This window comes from Sporobolomyces koalae (genome assembly GCF_050403365.1).
Source record: "Sporobolomyces koalae JCM15063 DNA, S_koalae_JCM15063T_v1_ctg34, whole genome shotgun sequence".
In the NCBI taxonomy this organism is placed as follows: Eukaryota; Fungi; Basidiomycota; class Microbotryomycetes; order Sporidiobolales; family Sporidiobolaceae; genus Sporobolomyces; species Sporobolomyces koalae.
In genome coordinates this window covers 136114-155736 of record NW_027481737.1, presented here as the reverse complement: position 1 = coordinate 155736, position 19623 = coordinate 136114, and the positions used below count along the sequence as shown (strand labels likewise).

Genomic DNA, 19623 nt, shown 5'->3' with positions numbered 1-19623 from the left:
CCCCAACCCCCAAAACAACCTCAAAACATCATTTAAAAAAATGCCTGGGTAATTCTCCACCCCGCCCCCGCCCCCCCCCCCCCCCAAACCCCCCCCCCCCCCCCCCCACAATAGGAAAAACTTTTTGCAGCCGTGGTCTGCGACGTTGAACAGTTCGATTCAAGCGGCGATCAAGTCGCGCCAGAACGTCAAACAAGCTCGATTGTCACTCGATGCGACCCGCGCTTCCCTCAAGGCGGCTTCGAACAGCTCGGGCGCGAAACAGGAGCAGGCTCGACTCGAGGTCGAACAGGCCGAGGAACACTTGGTCACGTGTACCGAAACGGCGATCAACCTCATGCGCTCGGTGCTCGAGAACCCGGAACCGATCCGAAACTTGAGCAGGTTGCTCAAGGCGCAACAAGAGTTCCACGAACAGGCCGCCGGTGCGCTCAAGAGTGTCGTTGCCGAGATCGAGGAGAACGCGAAAGACGCCGAAGAGGAGTACAGGTAACGTTGTTTTCAGCGCCTCTTGACTGCTCGCCGTGCCGCTGATTCGCCGCCGATCTATATTTGTTTACAGGCAATCGAGAGCGCAGTAGTCGCTGTTCCGTATCACTCCTACCCTGATGTGTCCCTTTTGACATGTATACCCCGCCTTCGCTTCGTCGTCTCGAATATGTGTCTCTCTCGCGATTTTGTGTGTCACGTAGTCGACTGTTATTGCCCTGTCCCGTGGAAAGCTGCCGGTCAAAATCTCTGTTTGAAGGAAAAAGTGAGACTGTCCGAAAGATTGATCATCCAAACATCTTGCTCTCTGAAAGTCCTCGATCTACAACATCGCCAATTAACCGACAGGCTCGAACGACAAGTACACACGTCTCAACAAAAGCAGCAACAGGAGCAGCTACCACGGAGCAAAACATGAGTACCGAAGATCAAGGTCCCTCGACCGCGCCTGTCGCTTCGACCGAAGCCAAGGGTAAAGCGAAAGCATCCCCACGAGCAACGGCCATGATCGTGATCGGCATGGCAGGTTCAGGCAAGACGACCCTCATGCAAAGGATCAACAGTTACTTGCACTCTCAAGACACTCCACCTTATGTCGTCAACCTCGACCCGGCCGTCATGCACTTGCCGTTCGATTGCAACATTGATATTCGAGACACGGTCGACTACCAACAAGTCATGCAACAGTGAGGATGAATCTCCCCCTCCCCTATTCTTCAAAGAAAGAGCCGCTCAACCTTTTCTCACGGAAAAGGTACAACCTTGGACCTAATGGAGGAATCATGACCGCGTTGAACTTGTTTACGACCAAGTTTGATCAAGTCCTGTCTCATATTGAGAACCGTTCCAATTCAGTCGAGTACGCTCTCTCCCTCCCCCTCTCTCTCTCCTCGTCTTGTCCAGTCGCTCAAAGTAAGGGGAAACGTTTGCATCGACTTGGGTACAGTTACGTCTTGATGGACACTCCGGGACAAATTGAAATCTTCACGTGGTCGGCTTCAGGTCAAATCATTACCGACGCACTCGCTTCGGCCGTTCCTACCGTCGTCGTGTACGTGGTCGACACTCCTAGGACAACCGCACCTGCAACATTCATGAGTAACATGTTGTATGCCTGCTCGTGAGTTTCTTGCCATTCCTCTCTATCTCTCTCTCGTTTGATCCCCTTTTGAATTGAGACGCTCACCAACTTTGCACGAAACCAGGATCATGTACAAGACTCGATTACCGTTCATCCTCGCGTTCAACAAGACGGATCTCGAACCTCACCAATTCGCATTGACTTGGATGCGAGATTTCGAACTGTTCCAAGACGCGCTCATGGAACGTCGCAAGACTCATGGAGAGGAGGACGGACCGGCGTACATGGACAGTCTCATGAACAGTATGAGTCTCGTACTGGACGAATTCTACAAACACTTGAGAGTCAGTGTTCTTCTTTTTTCTTCTTGTTTTTTTTCTTGCCGAGAGCGAGACTGACGAATTACGTTCTTTTTTCTTCTTCTCATTTGCAAGGCGGTTGGAGTTTCGGCAATGACGGGAGATGGCATGTCCGAATTGTTTGAAGCGGTGAGACAAGCGAGGGAAGAATACGAAACCGACTACAAACCTCAACTCGACAAGGTTGTGCAAGAACGAGTAAGAAAAAAAACCATGACTTTCTCTCCAACTCTCTTTCTTTTACGATCCACTGATTGGCTTTGGAATTATTCAGGAAAAGAAAAAAGCGGTCGAGCAGAACGACAGCATGGATCGAATGTTGAAAGACATGTCGATCTCTTCTGAATCCGATCCCAAACAACCCAAACAGTCACGATCTACGGGCGCGGTGAATCCAGCATTGGAAAAATACCTCGATCCGAATCAAGGAGAAGACGAAGACAGTGATGATGATGAAGGCGAGATCATCGATGCCAGTACGAACCCCTTTTTTCTCTTGTTTGGGAGGGACCACTCGTCTTACTTTTCCTGTTGAAACGATTACTGACACTATGCGGGTCAAATTCTCTCTTGCTATGAGCAGGTGCGAGAACGGGTTACTATGATCTGCCTACGACGAAACCAAAGCGAGGGACGATGCCCGGTACAACCCCGGGATCGACAGTTGTCGAAGGCGACGATGGGACCGTTTGGCCTGCACCTTGATCAGCCTCTTGACCATGCAACGTCGTTCATATCGTGATCCGACACGATTTTTTCTTCTAGGTTGCAAAGTTTTACGACGAGCGAAGCGAGAGAGTCGTAAAACAAATCTAGAAGAGGTCCAGGTTTTACAGAACCTTCAACATCTCTTCGACACTTGTGATCTTTTCCCTCAATTTCCCATTCGCGTGACCCCGATCTTTCTCAACCTTGTCGATCCGTTGCCAGTCTTGCCAACTGACCCAACGTTTGTCTCCTCGGAACCTCTCGATCATGTCATCGACTGATCGATCGCTCGTCGCTTTCGCGACTTTGGTCGACGAGGTGAGATCCGATGCGACGAGATCAGCAGTCGAGAACGCGTTGAACATGGTGGTCGCTATCACTCCATTAGGTCCTTTCGCCAACCACCCCGAAGTGTACAACCCTTCGAGCTGAGGGATTGGGGATTTTCGAAGATCATGCGCGTCAGTCAAACAGTTTCCAGGAACCAGTACGCAGAGAAAAAATCGAGTAATGCCTCACGAGCTCATCGTGTTTGTTCGTGACTCTGCCCTCGATGTTTCGCACGACTCCTTTCCGCTCGTCGAATGGCAACCCGGGCAACCCGATCGATCGATACCCGACCGATTTGAACACCATGTCGGTTTGAACCTCGATCGATTTTCCAGTAGGTCGAGCGATTAATCGCGACGGATCAAAAAAGTCGCCTGAAGTCGAACTGGCGCTCGGATCGACAAGTTCGTTCAAATCGTACCGGACTGCTCCGACTCTTTCGGCAGCTGCAATCGATGCGAGCGGGGACAGGGTGTCGGTTCGTTTCGAAGAGGAAGGGGATGAGGAGGGCGCGGGCAAGAGCTCGGTGGGCGACCTCAGGAATTCCAAACTCCAACTCTTGCCATTCGATCCCGTCGTCGCACGAGTTTTACTACCCTGCTGCAACAGCCCAAGTGCCCGTTTCTTCGGTCTCCCTTGACTTCCCATGCGTTCGACATCTCTCGTCGCCTGTTCGAGCGTCGTTCGAGACAACGGATCGAACGCGACTCCTTCCAAGTTGATCATCTCTCTCAACTCTTTCGTCGTCGCAGCGAGTTGAGTGATCCCTCTCCTACCGACAATTTCGACTCGTTTGACTCGGCTCCTCGACAGTTCTTCAATCGCGTACTCGGGCACATCGAACGGTTTTAATTCGTCGATCGGTTTCAGCAGGATCCTCGCGACGTCCAACGCGACGTTCCCTTGACCAATGATCGATACGTGCTCGATTTTGGATAGGTCGAGGAGAGGAGCGAGCAGGGACGAATGGTACGGGTGTCCGTTGTACCAGTTGACGAAACTTCTCGCCGAGAGTACGTTCGAGAGGTGGTACTCTCCTGGAATCCCGAGTGGTCGATCGAGAGAGGCACCGTACGTGAGTACGACAGCATCGTAGTGTTCTCGGAGCGATTCGAGGGGGATCTGGACGGCAAGGGGAGATGCCGACAAGTTTGGAACGGTCGTCGCCGAGGAGGAAGAAGTTGCAATCTCGGGACTCGTACCACAGATCTGTACGTTGCCAAAGTACCTGAATCGAGGATCTTGGGCAGTTTCTTCGAACTTGTGTTCGCAGTTCTAATAGGCGAAAGCGTAAACCCGGCATCAGGGAACACCCTCGATAAGACAAGTCTAGCTTCCTACAAACAGAAACTGAACGTACTTTGACTTCTGGGTGATCGGGAGCGACTCCGAACCTGGCGAGTCCGAAAGGGCTCGGCAACAGTTCAAACAGATCAACTCTGCACTGGTCCGTTCCCGGTAGAGACAAGAGTCGAGTTGCAGCGTAGAACCCTGCCGGTCCACCTCCCACGATCCCGATTCGAAATGGACGACTTTCGAGGTTCACAGTCGAAGTCGAAGATGCGCATCGGAACCAAGTGGAGGAACGAGTTGAACGATTCAAACAGGCTGCGAACGCTCGTGGCGGCCGAGGTATCCGGACGAGCATGTTGGCCGTATATAGTGGTTTGTTGATCACAAGCGAAACAAGTAGGGTTACCGATGAGACCCTCTCCTATGCGAACTGATTAACGACCGAGAAACTTTTCAACTTTCGATGATCGGGAAACTCATGAGTGTGGTCAAGCGAGGTGTGAAGAGGTACAGGCACAGTATTTGACAGATGTACGGGGAAGAGGAACAGAGCTCGACATTAGGTCCAGAACACGAAATCGAGTTACATGGGGTTGATGTGCACGCGATAGTTCGGGCCAGCAGACATTGCATCAGTCCTCAAAGCCAGGTAGAGCAAGTAGAAAGGATATTGAAGCGCGAATTGCTACAAAAGCTTCGAAACGATGCGCTTCAGGACAAAATCTGCGTTCGACCTCGTGTACAAGTACCGAGATCCCTTGCTAGATCCTGACACAAGTTGATGCGATTCACACAATGGACCCGTCTCGGCTCCAAAGTCGAGTGATGCCGAAGCCGTCAAGTCGAGCTCGTCGACGTCTTCCACGGACGGGCGATTCAAAGTTGCGAGTGGAGAAGATCCCGCTGTGGGTGAGAAAGCGGGAGTTGGAATGAAGAATGGACGTGACGAATTCGGGTCAAACACTGTCTCGTGCGGCACGAATCCTTCCTGGACGCAGATCCCCGTCGAGGTGAAAGCGATCAGAGCGAGATGCGACTCGTGTGATCTAGGTGTCAGAATGAGCTCGACCTTGTAAACCCGTGCAGGCCATTTGAACGTGAACACCGGATTGAGCGCGATCATGGTTTCGGTTGAATGCGAGGCGAGATTTGCACATGATTCGAGTGGATTCGAGCAGATGTGGGTGAAAAGACCTCGAGTCAGGACTTGGAAACTGCGCCGATGGTGTTCAGTCTTGATGAAGAGTTCTTGGCTTGCGGTCCATCTTGCGACCTCGTCCCTTGGAGCGGTGCGATTCAGATCTTCCGTCGAGCCATTCGAATCGTGCACCTTCTTTCCAAGCGCAATGTTTCTCTCGCCCCGTACTCCAGCCGGTACACTCCCAAGGTTCTTGCTCTCGATTGCTTGTTGCACCTTGCGTACGATCGCATTGTCCTTGAAACTCGAGCTGAAGGAAGCGGTAGATCTGTGTCCGTTCGAGGACGAGGTCGAGCTGATCGAATTCGTGAGTGACCTCGAGCGCGGCCGCGACAACCCCGTGGGTGCGACAGCTGGAGAAGGAGTCGGTAATGACAACTCGACGACACTGCAATCATCGAGGCGCACGAGTACGGTTCGATGGGACGTGCCGAGCAGTAAGCACAGGTCGGAAGGATACGTCGTAGTTGTCGATCGCGTAGATTGGCCAAGAGCTTGACGTGGAGGGTGTAACGATGCCTGTACTGCGTCACCGCTTGGTTTCGGGGAACGTACGAGTTGCATGAACCGAGGGGTCGCGGGTGCCTAGAATCTCAGTAGAATTCGAATCAGGTTCTTCTCTGGCAATCAAGTGAGCCTTTGTTTTGGTTTGGAACACTCACAGTCAACTCTCTCGTCAGCTTCCACGCGCGTTGGTTCTGGAAGGAGCTCTCGAACACATAGACGACACCTTTGGTCGCAACTAGCAGGAATAGCTTGCTCCTTTCTTCGAGTCTCTTCTTCCTCTGCCTCAGCTCTTCGTTCGTCCAATCTTCATCTTCAGAAGATTCGTCCGAATCTCGTGCTTCGCCGAATGGCTCCGATATAGCTCGAGGTATTCTCGCTAGCTTGAAGAAGAGCACTGCGGTAGCGGTCTTGGGCAGGGGCAACGTAATCGCAGAGCTGACCCACTCGCGTGGTAACGAGTCCAGCTCGGTGGTCGCATTCGAGGTTGATCGGAGACGGGACTCAAGCTGGTCCCGATTCGGTGATTCGGCCGAAACATGCTTGCCTTTGCCTTTTGGGGATGTTGTGGCAAGTAACGATTTGATTGTTGTTAGAGATGCGTTGCGAGCGTGACTACTGCTCGAGCTTGGACTCGAAGGCACGGCGAGATTCAAGGGAACCGATGACTGCAGGGTGAGGAGAATGTCAATGGCCATGTTTCCTTCGATAGTACAAGCAGATCCCGGGTCGTACTTCGGTATAGATGCGCCACTTGACGATGTTGATGATGGCAGTCAGACTCCACATCCTGATCTCGACTCCCCCCGCTTCGCCACCGACGACCATGACGACTAGACCTCTCGCACCTTCCGAGCCAGGAACTGGGGAATCGACAAAGCAGTCGACTTGCTGAACGCCAAGTCCATGCCACAGCGGCAGAATGCGCAGATGTGGGCGCGCGGATGCAATGGGTGGCGGGTGCAAGGGCCCATTCGTCGACAGCGCCGGTTCTAGATCAGCGACGTAGAGCGCTTGTGCGGTTCCGAGCAAGAGGAACCGATCTGGCTCGACCTGGTTGCGAGCTGGTGCGCGAGTCGGAAGCATGGTCGAGCAAAGCGGTTCCTCAGGCAGTCCTCGGTCGAACCGGGATCCGAGGTGTTCGAGCGAGATGTGAGTTGTCAACCTAGACACTCCCGCTGCCCCAGTACCCGGCGATGACGCTGCACTGCTCGACCGGGACCTACGCTCCGTCGAAGTCGAGCCTGCTGGGGCGGGGCGGAGCATAGAGTCGGGATTGGTCACCGAGTACCGGTTCGAAGACATCCTCTCTTCCTGTAGCTGATCCCTCTGCCTCGCTACCGCGAGCTCTTGCGAATCGAAGGGAGCGTGCGAAGGGTCCAGGATAGTTGCAGCAGGCGAGCTGTCGTCGGGCAGGCCCCAGCTGGTCGGTTCGAGAGTACCCTCTTGCCTCGATTCCTGCCTCTCGTGCCTGCGTTCAGCTGCGCGCTTCTCGATCCAGTCATTCCATCTGCCGAAGCGAGGATTGTTGGGCTCTGACCTCCGAGTCTGGTCGTAGGACGGAAGAGAGTCTTCAGATTCTGGTGCAGGACGAGCTGTGATGCACGGTTGGTCGTCGACAAAGTCGTGCGACGAGAGCGAGTCTGTGCCGTCATGGGCGGGGATTGAGAGGGGATCCGGACGAGGCGATGCACCCTGCGTGTCTGCTTGAGGAGGTTGCAGGGAGGACGTGCGTGGAGGCCTGCCGCCAGAGCCCTCCATCCTGCTTGCACTTGTCGCACGCGAGATTTCTGTCGCTGATGCTCTGTGAAGACGTTTAGTCTGAGGGAAGCTCGCCACGATCATATTGCATCGATGAGACATGTTCGTCTCTCGGCGCTTGTCCCCGCCTTGACACCTCGCAACGTCTGGTACCCGGATCAATTCACACGAGGCGGCGCAATGCACGGCCTCCAACTCCCAAACAAACCTAAGCAACCGCTCCCACCGCTGGCATCGTCTTCCGATCATGGCGCCCCGTCCTCGTCCTCTGCTTCATCCTCGTCTGCGTCCTGGTTCAAACCGAAACTACCTCCCAACAATTTCGCACAGCAACGCAACCATGCTCGCATGCTACGAGGCGAGAAGAAATCGCCATTCGTACCGAAAAAGGCCCAACACTCGGACAACGCCGCGATGCGAGATACCCGAGGCAAAGAACGCGACTTGTCTGCATGCTCGATCGAGCAATTGCAAGACATGTTGGACAAGAATGAACGCCTCCTCAATTCCCCGTCAGTTTATTCGTGAAATCTCCCTCCTGTTCCAGTTCCCCAGTCCAGCTGACCTCTGCGCTTTTTTGATGCTCTGTCAGTGCAACCTTTGCCAATTTGCCCGGAGGAGATTCGAGGTTGCGTTCGCGACAAGCCCGGATCGAGGCGAGGTTGAACGAGCTCGTACAGATGCACGAGATCAAGCAAGAACTCGACGCAACGCACATCAAGAACGAAGACGAACCTGAACTCGTCAAGGACGAGAACGGTCACACAGCAAGACTCGCTGCAACAGATATGCAGGAAGTGTACGAGAATGGACTCGCAGATGAAGCGAATTCGCCGCAAACGAAACGAAGGATCGCTGCACGGTCACAGGTTAGTTCCCCCAATTCCCGCGGAAAACCGAGTCAGGGCTGATCTGAAGCATTTGTCCTCCACATCTTGTCAACCTTGCAGCTGTTGAATCCTCATTCGATGAGCCTGACCGAATCGCTGCGATTGCAACGGGAAGCGGTCGCACGGGATCGAATCGCGACCGAGCGGAAAGCGCAACAGATGGAACTCGATGAGAAACGACCAGAGAAGACGGGCAACTTGTTGCGAGGTGCACTCGGAGGTCACGCTGGACTCGGAGGATTCATGTCAATATTTTTTCTCTTTCGTTTCGCATGAAAAGAGATTTCTGATCATCCTGGTTTCGGATTCGATACAGGTTTGGAGGGAATGATGATTCAGACGAGGACGAGCTCGACGAAGCCGACATTCAGGATTGGTTGAACCAGGGCAAGACGGGCGTCAATGGAGAATTGAACGACGAAGAGAACGAGCAACTGAATCCGCTCAAGACTGCCTACATGACCGGGTGGAACCGAGCGATTGCAGAAGAAGGGGGTTGAAACTGAAGGAAAAACCTGTACAACTACCGAAAGAACCCACGTTCGTCGACGTTCATTTGAGCCACTCGCCTTTCCTGGTCGCCTTTGCAACCTCACTCTCGGCAGTGTTGTCGAGATACCTCTGGTAGACGCTCTTGTATGCCTCCTTGTCGCTGGTCGTGTCCTGGACGCTCGGTCTCGCGAGAATCTTGTCGACGTATCGAGCAAGGTCGGGTCCGAGTTCGCGAATCTCGAAATTGCGATGCTCGACCAGGATGTCCAACCGAACGATCCACGGCGCAATCACGACATCGAGTAGTCCAAACTCGGAACCCCTCGCCCAATCGCCCTCCTTTACGAACCAAGCTTGTTCAACGTCTTTGAACGCCTTGACCAATGCTTCCTTCGCTTCGTGCTGCGTTTGCAGATCTTGCGCTTGCAGGAGCTTGTAAAAGGCAGGTACGAGCACGTTGGACACTTGACTCGCAGCAAGTCGAACGCGCCCGTTCTCGATCGCATCTGCCGAACGCAGGCGATTTTCAGAGTACGCGTCTTCGAGGTACTCGAGCAGGACGAGGGATTCGTAGAGAGCTTTGCCGTCGTGTTCGAGAGCGGGGACGAGACCTGCTCGATGTATCGACGCCATTAAATCTTCTCTATCAGGAGGAACAAACTTCAAACCGTACCTTTTGGGTTAATCGCTAGGAAATGTTCCTCCTTCTTGTACGGGTTGATCTCGTTGTACTGGTAAGGAATGTTCCTCTCTTCAAGCGCAATCCAGACTCTCTGAACGAAAGGCTAAACCGTCGCGAACGGCAGTACCTCAAGTCAGCCGAATGTGGGGAAAAGCGGTAGCTGCACGAGCTAGCTCCATGTAACTCACGCAGAACCACCCCTGTTCAGTCAACCGAACCGAATCGTACGCAGGTCAGCGCTTGCCTTGAGTTCGGGACAAAGACGAGAGGATCTATGATACCGAGTGAAACACGAGCGAGTCTTTCGTTTGGTGCTTCTCGACAGTGATAGCAGCTGCGCCTGTCGCATGAGGCGGGTCTATATGATCGGGCATTTCCGAGAGTGCCAGTTGATAACGGAAGTGATCCGGAATCCGGAGAGAGACTTTGCACAAAAGTGGAGGTTGCTTGTACCGCGAGAAATGCGTCATTTTATTGACCATTGACCGAGCACGCCTCAGCAAGTTTCGCACTTGAGCGCACTGGAACCGAGCAACTCAGGTCTGAGAGTACGTGGAGCCATGAAATTTCAAATAAGATCCAAAGTAGACTACACTACTACTCTATTCCCATCTCAACATCCCCTTGAGAGCCTATCCGAGGCTTCTCTGCTTGACGCTCAATCCCCACAAATGTGCCCGTACCCGTCAAGAAATCCAATGTGAAACTATCCGATACTTCGAGATCCTCGACATCCGAACCATCGGAACTGAACTTGAAGCGTTTCGGCTCCGCGAGTCTCGCATAGAGTGGCAAGTCGTCGATTCGATCGACCGAATCATCAAACGAAGGCAGGAACGAGTGAGGATGAGGGTTTGAAGCCGTTTTGCGATCGAGCGAGATTTGTTCCGAAGTGATCGCTGCCCTCGAGCGAAGACTCTTGCGTCCGTGTTCGATAGGCTCATCCTGTACGAGATCCATGACCGTCCAAAAAGTCAGCATTGCAAATTGTTGACTGGACGAGTCTTTTCGGGGCCAATTCTTCGGGCTCCGTAGGGGAAGATCAAGACTCACGGTACAAGGTTCAATCGATTCGACTTGGAGACTGACTCCGTCGTGCCCATTACCCCAACTGCGACTCTTGATGCCCCCGCGTTCCAGTCCTTGGTACCGCAAGAGCGCCGGGACGATCCCGAGCGTGATCAACAAGTTCTCAGGAGCAAGAGTGTCGTTCGTCGAACGATCATCTCCTTCCCGCCCTCGTTCCTGCGTTTCTCGACTACTGTCTTCTGTACTTGGATGCTGCGCGACTTCGTTGACGACCTCGTTGACGCGCTTCGTCTCCGAATGGAGCACCGCTTCAGCGAGAGGCTCTTGCGCTCTCTTGATCGCGTCGGCTCCTGCTCCCGCTTCTCCCGCTCTCAATCGCCTCTCGCGCCTCGCGAGCCTGATCCAGCCACTGTGGATGAGGATCCCGAGGACATCCGAGTCGTCCGTGTAGACATCCGTGCCCCACACTTGTCGGGTCTGAAACGCAGGCAGGTCGTACAAGTGAGGAGGCAAGGCAAGCGGAGTTGTCGAGGACGTCGCAGGCAACGGAGTGCCCGTGTACGCCGATGGAGGACCAAACGAGAGCGCGATCGGTGGAGGAGAGACGGGAGGAACGGTACACCGCGACCGGATGATCGGGGTCGTGGTAGGATGGATCGTAGCCAGTGGCGGTGTGAGCAGGAGTGAGGTCGGAACCACCACCTCGACAGTTCCTCCAACGCAAGTTCGCAGCGTGTCGCCATCGAGAAGTTCGGCAGGAGGTTTAAACGGGTCGTAGACCTTGCGTCCTGCAAATGGTCGAGGCTGACCTTCCTTCGTGAAGCGACTCGCAGCATCGGCGAGGTAAGAATCGATCGCAGAGTTGTCGATCGAAACGAGTGGAGGTCGTACAGTTGCAAGTCGCAATTCGGTGTGCGTGAAAGGGGGTGGTGGAGGCGGTGCTGGAGTCGATGGCAAGGAAGGAGATGCCCTCGCAAGTTTGGAGACAGCGACCGGCTGGGGAGCAACAATTGGCGTGGTTTCTGACCGTCTCCGTTTCTGCGGCGCCTGTGGGTACGAAGCCGAGGGCTTTGTCGAGGCACCAGATGCAGCCGTAGGAGGTGCACTCGGCACCGAACCCTTGTTGAGCACTCCTGGACCGTTCTCGCGGAGCGACTGTCCATAGGCTCCATCCATGAGGTTCGAGAACCGTGCACCAGGACCGGCGTTACCTGCTCCTCCTCCTCCTGAACCTGTGGAAGCTTTGACCCCGTTATTCGATGGACTCGGTTTGACCATACCTCCTCCTGGCGTACGGTTCGCTTGAGGAGAGTGAACGATCGAACCATTGGCAGAAGGCCTCCTGGCATGGTTCGTAGATGTCGGAGTCGAAGTCGGGTGAGTGTGAGAGTGCGAGTGCGAGTGAGAGTGCGAGTGAGAGTGCGAGTGTGAATGGGAATGAGGGTGAGAGTGGGAGTGAGAGTGGGAGTGACCATGCGCTTGCTGATTTGCATGAGAATGTTGGTGAGTTGGGTGGCCATGAGCAGGTTGAGGGTGAGCATGTTGGTGGTTGGAGCTCATTGCTTGGTTCGCGGGAGGCGGAGCGTGCGGGTGAGAGTGACCTTGAACATGTGGAGGATGTGAGTGTTGGTGGCCCTGCGACGAGAGCGGGTGGGAGTGGGCATGTTGGTGCGAGTGCGTGTGCTGATGCTCGACCTTGGGACTCGCTTGGGGTTGCTGCTGTCCGTATCCTTGCTGCCACGAGAAAGCTCCTTTGCCTTGGTGATGCGACGGCTGCTGAGGTTGTGGCTGTGGCGGTGGCTGCGATTGCGTCTGAGCCTGGACCTGCGGTTGATGGTGTTGAGGCGTACTCGTTGTCGACGAAGGGTTCGAGTTCGCGGCAGGCGCAGCGTACGGAGGTTGTCGGTTGCCTGCAGAGCTGAGAGTTGCATTTGCCGGGAACGGAGGCGGTCTGTAGCCGGCAAGGTTCGGGAAGAAGGGCTGAGCGGGCGCAGGTTTGGCGGCATGGGCATTTGCATGTGCGGCGGAAGGCGGTGGCTGATTCTGCGGCGGAACTGATGCGTTCGGAGAGGCTGTCGGGCCCGTCGAGTAAGGACTCTCGCGCGCGAATGCTGTTGGCAAGGAAGGATACGCAGGCTTCGCTGGCTGAGGAGTCGAGGACGTTGCTGAAGCAGGGGACTCTTCCTTTTTGTCAACCGTCGACGAAGTCGCTTTCGCTTGTGGTCTTGTCTCGTGAGCCGGAGGTCGGAATGACGGTAGACTCGAACCGGTCGCGGTCGGTCTCGACAAGATCGGAGAGCGTGCTTGCCCACTCGGGCGTAACTCCTGTCCGGATCCATTCTTCGCGACTGGCTTCGAGTCGGTCGATGAGCTGGCCATTGGAGGCAACACTGGAGGTTGAGGAGGTCCTGCACTCGAGGACGGAGGCGTAAACGCTGCGACGCCGCTTGCGCGTGGAGGCCCGCTCAGCATCGAGCTGACGCTCATCGGATTCCGCCTCGCGCCAGTTGCACCATAGGGCGAGCTCACGTCTCGTCCCTGCGACTGGTGTTGCTGCTGCTGCGGTTGTGGCTGAGAACCCTGAGCGTGGCTGGTGGCGGGAGGTCCTGCCGCCGACATCCGTGGCGAGATCTGGTTGAGTCCCGGGAGACTGGGACGGCTTGGCGGAGGCGAGCCAGCATTCGGTTTCGAGGACGAGGACGAAGCAGGTGGGTTTGCGGTCAGTTTCGGTGACGAAGCAGGCGGGATGATGGGCGGAGTTGGCGTAGTAGCACCGGCGTGTGCAGCTGGAGAGCCAGCTTTGGCGGTAGACATGGGGGGCAGAGAGCTTGCGCCATATGGAGGTGCTAAGGCAGGGCAAGGACGGTTGAGGTCAGGCTTCGCTTGTCACAAGAAGAAGTCGGGTGCGAAGACTCACCTGAAGAGCTGTATCTGCTCGAATGCGACTGCTGCTGCTGTTGCGGCTGGGTTTGCGATTGCGGTTGGTGCTGCTGCTGAGCTGGCGAGGTATGCTCGGTAGGAGAATGCGCCGAGTGCGTTGCTTTCGGGTAGTTGAGCGAAGGCGGCTGAGGCGACTGCGACGGCGGGTTGCCAGGCGAGAAGGATCGGATCCCAGGCAGGGTTTGCCTCACGGGCATCGAATTCGGAAACAGGCTCTTCTCGGCCGAGGACGAGTAGCCGGGATCTGTAGGGCGAGGGTGAAGGCGCGAGGGACAAAACAGAAACGTCAGTGTATGCACCGCGGCGGAAACTCGGTTCACACCGCTCGTGGCCCGCGGCAACGCTCTACTCGACGGAAATTAACGTACAGCCACGCGGCGGGAGAGTCGGGGTCGGATCTAGGAACAGGCGAGATCTCGAACCAAGTCAGCGCCGGTTCAGTCGGATCAGTCTGTCCGAAGCGCAGCGGCTCGCTCACCTGGCTTCGCTGCTGCTGCCGGAGCTGAGCCATGGCTTGCAGTTGGAGGTGTTGGTTGCGCATTCGCGGGTGGCGGCGGCTCCATCGTGCCGGTCGTGAGGTGCGGTGACGGCAGCTTTTTCCGGAGCGGAGAAGTCGATGCGCCAAGTTGCAAAGGCGATCCTCGACAAATGACACGCCATTTGCGAGACATTTGCCTCGTCTCGCATACCAGCTCGGAGAGCTAGACTCACATCCACGTATGATGCTCACCCGTAGACATTCCGTCAGGCGCGCCAGCTGAAATATCGGAACGGACTCTGCTGTAATGTCTCAATACGTATATATTGCGAGTCCAATGCGAGTACTGTACGCCTACTGCTTCTCTGGTGCGGCCTTAGCGGCCTTTGCAGGCACGGCCTTATCCTGGTCCACTACCTCCGCCTCTTTTGGTCCAGTCTTGACTGGCTCGGATTCCTGCTCTTGTCCCTCGGCCTGTTTGATGTCCGACTCGATCTCCTCTTGCAATTCCTTCGCGAGGCGCTCGACGTCACCCTCGCCGAGGGACAACTCGAGCAACTCCTCCTCCTGCGCGGTCAACCCAGCGTCGCCCTCGACCTGACCCTGACCGAGTGCTTGGCCCCATCCAACCGGTCGGTACGTGAACACCTGCGCCTTCATACCGACGCCTCCGAGTGCCTCCTTGCGCAAGTACGCGAGCCATGCCTGCACAATCTCCTCGTTGCCGTCCCACACCTTGATCGCGCGTTTGTGCTCCTTCCTCCAAAAGTTCTGTTGCGACTTTTTGTGCGCGAAGGGTGAACGCGGTACCGTGAACAGCGATGTGCGCGTCGGGAGTGCGACCGCACCCGAAGTTGGCAGGCCTAGCGCTTTCGCGGCTCGCAACGCGAACGAAGTAAAGAATTGCAGGTCCGGTACAGAGTCGGTGTAGGATCGAAGATGGAGCGTTGCAACGTGTACTCCGTGGGTCTGTGGCAGCGGCACATGTCGACCAAACACTGGAGACAGGTCCGAGGCGGGTGAAGGAGAGGGCGAGGCAGCGACTGCCGATGTCGACCGAGTCGCTTGCGGTTGAGACCCAGAGCTGCCGCGGACGACATCGGTGAGACTTTTCTCGCTTGCATGACTCTGATCAGAGGGACGTACGGGGCAGGAGATGAGGCTTGAGAAGGAGGAGCAGATGAAGGCGGAGGCACGCTCGCACTCGACGCTGTGCTTGCTTCGGTAGCAGTCGAGGCGTACCGGACTCTGGCGATCTTGCTCAACGCTCTTGTCGCGCGGATCATCGTGGTCGAGTCGAGATGAAGTCAAAAGCAGCAAACGTATTCTCGCAATTACAGGCTACAACAGATTACACCGTCCCGAATACTGTAGGGTCTACATTACGCTCCTTCTGTTGTCGCGTTTGCAATCTCTCCAACACGCCCTCGTACTCTGCCGACAAGATTTGCCACCAGCAGAGAACGTAGCCTATCGACTGCGTACCAGCAGCTGCAAGACTCGATAATCCCCTTCAGCAGATCTGCATACGCGAAGGCGAAATCAATATCACTCAACTTTGACATCAACGAGGCTACCACTTGATCAAAACACGATGCTTGGCGCCTCGACCAAGCACTACAAGACATATGGAAAGCACAAGACCAATGTTGTCAACAGGCGAGTTGTCTTGAGCCAACCCGACCTCAGTTCAAGCATCGAAAACGAGCCAACGTCGGTCAAGATCAAGGTCAAGTCGGGTGGATGGAGCGACAGCAGCAGCGAGAATGAGAGCGAGGACGAAGTGCCGGTCAAGCCGCGTGCACTTCCTAAAGCAACAGTCGTCCGGAAAGCTGCACTGCCGGACAAGGAGAACAGGATCGCTGCTCCTGTTAGGCGATTCAGCTTGACAATCACAACGAAATCACGACGATCAGTCGACTCGGTCAAGGCAGTCGAAGAGCCCCAAAAGCCGTGCAAGGCCGTGGCAGCAGACCTCAACAGAACACCTTTGCGGACTAAACCCGTCTCGGGTCGCTCAACACCAGGAACACACCCATCTTTGTCTAAAGATGATCGCCCTAGCTCGGAGTCAGAAGCAGATGCAGCAGACCATACCGACAGTCCCTTCAGCGATTCGGCCGAGATCCATCTCGAGGACGATGAGCTCGCGTCAGAACGATCAGAGGAGGAGGACATCTCAGACGACGCATCTTCCCCTACTCTACCTTCTCCATTCCTCACCGATCTGCCGTTTCCCGAAGCCCTGAACCCCCTTCTTTCCTCCTCGCTTCATCCTGATTCCACAAAACCCTACGATTTCACCTCTTTCGTTTCTTCACCATTGCCACCGTTCTCGGTTCCGTCGACAGAGCGACATCCTTGGATAAAAGTTGGCGAAGCGTCGTACTCGGAAGTTTTTTCGACCGTCTCGCAGAGTGGTGAAGCGATGGTAGTCAAAATCATCCCGATTGCAGCGATCGAAAGGAACATGGAGAGGGAGCAACCTGATGGGGACATGCCATTCTTGAGCGAATGGAACGCAGTGAATCGCGAGATCGAGATCAGCAAGCTACTCGGAGGACAGGATCGACGAGTCGATGGATTCGTTCGGTTCAAAGGGTGAGCAAATCCTCTCGCTTTCTTGCAAGCATCTCACTCTAACATGGTCGATCCGTTCATTGGTCAGCGCTTTCCTCGTTCAAGGATCGTACCCAGAATCCTTGCTCGCTGCGTGGGATCGATTCAAGACGTCGCAGAAACCCGCCTGTGACGATCAGATCCGACCATCAAGTTTGCCTCCTTCGCAGCTCTACGCTCTGATCCTGTTGGATCACGCTGGTACGGATCTCGAGTCGTGGAAGCTGAGAAATTGGAAAGAGGCAAGAGAGATTTGGGAGCAAGTGGTGGAGCAGCTTGGGAGGGCTGAGTGTGAACTCGAATTCGAGGCAAGTCCGTCCTTGTTTTCGTGTGCCCGACAGGCTGGTTGATCAACGTTTGACCTCTTCGCTCAGCATCGAGATCTTCATTGGGGAAACATCCTGATTGCGCCTGCGACTCCTCCTGCCCAACCGGCACTCTCGGATCACTTTGCGGCGCTCAACCTGACGCCAAAGAAAGGCACAATAGCGACCTCGCCTCGAAGGTCTCCAGCGGTTCAAGCTACCTTGATCGACTTCACCCTGTCCCGGATAAACCGACCGGCCTCGACTGCAAAGCCATCACGGAGTCGATCGAAGAGCAAGTCTGTCGAACCGACAGTTCTGTTCGATGGGTTCGAAGACGATTGCATCTTTGATGGTCACGGAGACACGCAGTTTGACGTGTATCGAGGAATGAGGGAAGTTGTCGAGCGCGAAGGACGTGGCTGGCAAGGATTCCATCCCAAGACGAATCTCCTCGTAAGTCTTCGCCACCTTTCAAACACTGCGCCTGATTCGATATTGAGCGGTCTCGAAACATTTTGCCAGTGGTTGCACTACCTGATCGACAAACTCTTGCACAGCAAGAAGCTCAAACCTCCTACACTGGCCCCAACAACCTCAGCTACTGCATATTCATTCGCTTCGCCTGGAAGAGCAGTACCATCTCCGCGCAAGACCCGCCGTCAATCCATGCTCCACTCGATAGTGTCGTCACCTCTACCTCCTTTCGAACGCAAAGCCCGCACACTGCCCTCTTCAGCTGCACTACTCTCGAAATCGCAGAAAGCGTTCAGCGAGCAACGGAGGAAGGAGATGCTCGAAGAGATGCAGATCTGGGAACAACTCAGGAAATCGGAGCAGAAACTGCGAGAGGTTCTTGGTAACCTCCTCGATCCTAAGGCGCCTCCCAACGCATCGAGGAAAGCTACGAGCGGTGGTAAGAAAACGGGACGGACAGCGAAGAAGGTCGCTGAACCCTCAAGCAGTGACATACAAAGCGCGGCAGAATTTGCAGAGTGGTTGAGCAATGAATGAGGAACCGGAGGAGCGATATAGTTATTTTTCCACTGTTGTCATTATGTGTCTGTTACATGATCTGTAACGCTTGTAACCTAGTCGGGCCTCTCCGGATGGACAGAACACCTCTTCTCGCTGCACGTTCTTGCGCTTTCCTGGATGTCTTTCGCGCGCCTCTGCGCTTTCCCAAGCAGTATGACTCGTATCGAGTGCTAGACGGATCGCCAGCCCTCGACCCAACACCGCTGGCGCAGATCCGATCTCATGCATAGGTTTCGCTTTATCCTTCCCTCGAGCAAACTCCGGGTCTATCTCTTGACGACCATCTATCTATCCGGACCCTTGGCCTAGCCTCTTGTTAGCTTCGGATACGCTCGGACAGGTACTCACATTAGAGTTCGGGGCTCCTGCACACAATAAGCACGACCCCTCTGATCTCCGTCGGAGTTAAGCGGCTCGCAACCTGCAGCTTGTGTTGTCTCGAGCGGCGCGGCACGCCTGACCGTCATTCCCGCAACTTACAGCTGTATCATCCATCCCTACAGTATTGCCTCGACTTATCTGGCAGAAGCGACGACAACGCCGCACTTTTGCTCGACTCCGGAATCGCTACATTTCAGCAAGGACAGTCAATCGTACTTTGAACGCGGTGGTGTCGACGCACTACTGAGCTCATGCACAGATAACGTTCACCTCTACAGGCCATTCATAAGCCCGAGCAGAGGCGTAGCGGCGAAGAAAGCTTCCGCTGCAAGTCCCGTGAGCCACAAGACGCTTTTCTCATCTCCACCAAGACGACTACAAGCAGCTGACCATATTACAGGATAGTAGATCTGTGTACTCACCCCAAGTGAAGGCGAGTAGCATTGCTGAGTGGACTGCGACAGGCGCCAAGAGCGAGGACAGCCTCCGGGGTTTGCGCTCCAAGATCGTCACATATGCGCCAAGACTGTCGACACTGTCAGCCCTCAGATAAGACGACCAAGACGGCGACAAGGCAGAGGTCAACGTTGGGATTCAAAGCGCTGATTGAGCTTCGGACTTCGCTCTAAGCTTTTCTCCCAATCGACGATGCTCCAGCTCGCTCGCTGGTCTTTCATTCCCGCCGCTCGCTCCTGCTCGGTTCTTCACGCTTCTGATGCTAGGCTTTGTACGGAGAAGGAAGCGCAATGCGCGAATCTCGAGTCTCTGCCGAGGCTTGCATGTTTTGACGAAGGCCGAACGGCTGGCTTTGCGTCGGTATGGCACTTCGAGACCGTGCTGAAACCCGGTTCTTGCTGCTGGCTTGCTCTTGCTGGCTACCTTCGAAGGGTTCCTCCACTGCCAGCTCTGCTCACCACCCTGAGATCTGGAAGCGAGTTCTTTCTTCATCTCTCTCCCTTTCCACGCTTACGTCGTATCATCGCCTCCGGTCATGCTTGCTCTCTTCGACTACGCCAGCATTCTCTAGTTGACCGAACAACAACCTT

The 19623-nt window shown here is 55.0% G+C and overlaps 9 protein-coding genes across 9 annotated transcripts; 4 read left to right on the top strand and 5 right to left on the bottom strand.

Moving 5' to 3' along the window:
- Window positions 1-40: 40 nt before the first annotated feature.
- On the top strand, window positions 41-493 carry JCM15063_002629 (uncharacterized protein; the record flags this gene model as incomplete). The annotated part of the gene is made up of 2 exons (XM_076680264.1): window positions 41-48; window positions 154-493. 2 exons carry the CDS (start codon window positions 41-43, stop codon window positions 491-493), a joined length of 348 nt encoding a protein of 115 aa, XP_076532657.1.
- Window positions 494-903: 410 nt separating this feature from the next.
- NPA3 (GTPase NPA3) lies at window positions 904-2634 on the top strand (the record flags this gene model as incomplete). Its single annotated transcript, XM_076680263.1, has 7 exons — window positions 904-1175; window positions 1244-1348; window positions 1436-1609; window positions 1695-1914; window positions 2005-2127; window positions 2204-2405; window positions 2513-2634. 7 exons carry the CDS (start codon window positions 904-906, stop codon window positions 2632-2634), a joined length of 1218 nt encoding a protein of 405 aa, XP_076532656.1.
- Window positions 2635-2759: 125 nt separating this feature from the next.
- Window positions 2760-4615, bottom strand: ARH1 (NADPH-adrenodoxin reductase; the record flags this gene model as incomplete). The annotated part of the gene is made up of 3 exons (XM_076680262.1): window positions 2760-3065; window positions 3157-4242; window positions 4328-4615. 3 exons carry the CDS (start codon window positions 4613-4615, stop codon window positions 2760-2762), a joined length of 1680 nt encoding a protein of 559 aa, XP_076532655.1.
- A 330-nt stretch (window positions 4616-4945) lies between these two features.
- On the bottom strand, window positions 4946-7723 carry JCM15063_002626 (uncharacterized protein; the record flags this gene model as incomplete). Its single annotated transcript, XM_076680261.1, has 3 exons — window positions 4946-6043; window positions 6121-6630; window positions 6698-7723. The coding sequence occupies 3 exons, from the start codon at window positions 7721-7723 to the stop codon at window positions 4946-4948; spliced, it is 2634 nt and encodes an 877-aa protein (XP_076532654.1).
- A 180-nt stretch (window positions 7724-7903) lies between these two features.
- JCM15063_002625 (uncharacterized protein) lies at window positions 7904-9113 on the top strand (the record flags this gene model as incomplete). Its single annotated transcript, XM_076680260.1, has 4 exons — window positions 7904-8235; window positions 8316-8592; window positions 8674-8858; window positions 8930-9113. The coding sequence occupies 4 exons, from the start codon at window positions 7904-7906 to the stop codon at window positions 9111-9113; spliced, it is 978 nt and encodes a 325-aa protein (XP_076532653.1).
- Window positions 9114-9165: 52 nt separating this feature from the next.
- On the bottom strand, window positions 9166-10161 carry JCM15063_002624 (glutathione S-transferase family protein; the record flags this gene model as incomplete). Its single annotated transcript, XM_076680259.1, has 4 exons — window positions 9166-9716; window positions 9779-9890; window positions 9976-9987; window positions 10069-10161. 4 exons carry the CDS (start codon window positions 10159-10161, stop codon window positions 9166-9168), a joined length of 768 nt encoding a protein of 255 aa, XP_076532652.1.
- Window positions 10162-10384: 223 nt separating this feature from the next.
- Window positions 10385-14319, bottom strand: JCM15063_002623 (uncharacterized protein; the record flags this gene model as incomplete). The annotated part of the gene is made up of 5 exons (XM_076680258.1): window positions 10385-10732; window positions 10841-13662; window positions 13734-14000; window positions 14125-14154; window positions 14235-14319. 5 exons carry the CDS (start codon window positions 14317-14319, stop codon window positions 10385-10387), a joined length of 3552 nt encoding a protein of 1183 aa, XP_076532651.1.
- Window positions 14320-14588: 269 nt separating this feature from the next.
- RSM10 (mitochondrial 37S ribosomal protein uS10m RSM10) lies at window positions 14589-15520 on the bottom strand (the record flags this gene model as incomplete). Its single annotated transcript, XM_076680257.1, has 2 exons — window positions 14589-15318; window positions 15381-15520. 2 exons carry the CDS (start codon window positions 15518-15520, stop codon window positions 14589-14591), a joined length of 870 nt encoding a protein of 289 aa, XP_076532650.1.
- A 308-nt stretch (window positions 15521-15828) lies between these two features.
- Window positions 15829-18172, top strand: JCM15063_002621 (uncharacterized protein; the record flags this gene model as incomplete). The annotated part of the gene is made up of 4 exons (XM_076680256.1): window positions 15829-16835; window positions 16903-17161; window positions 17228-17614; window positions 17684-18172. 4 exons carry the CDS (start codon window positions 15829-15831, stop codon window positions 18170-18172), a joined length of 2142 nt encoding a protein of 713 aa, XP_076532649.1.
- Between the last annotated feature and the right edge of the window lie 1451 nt (window positions 18173-19623).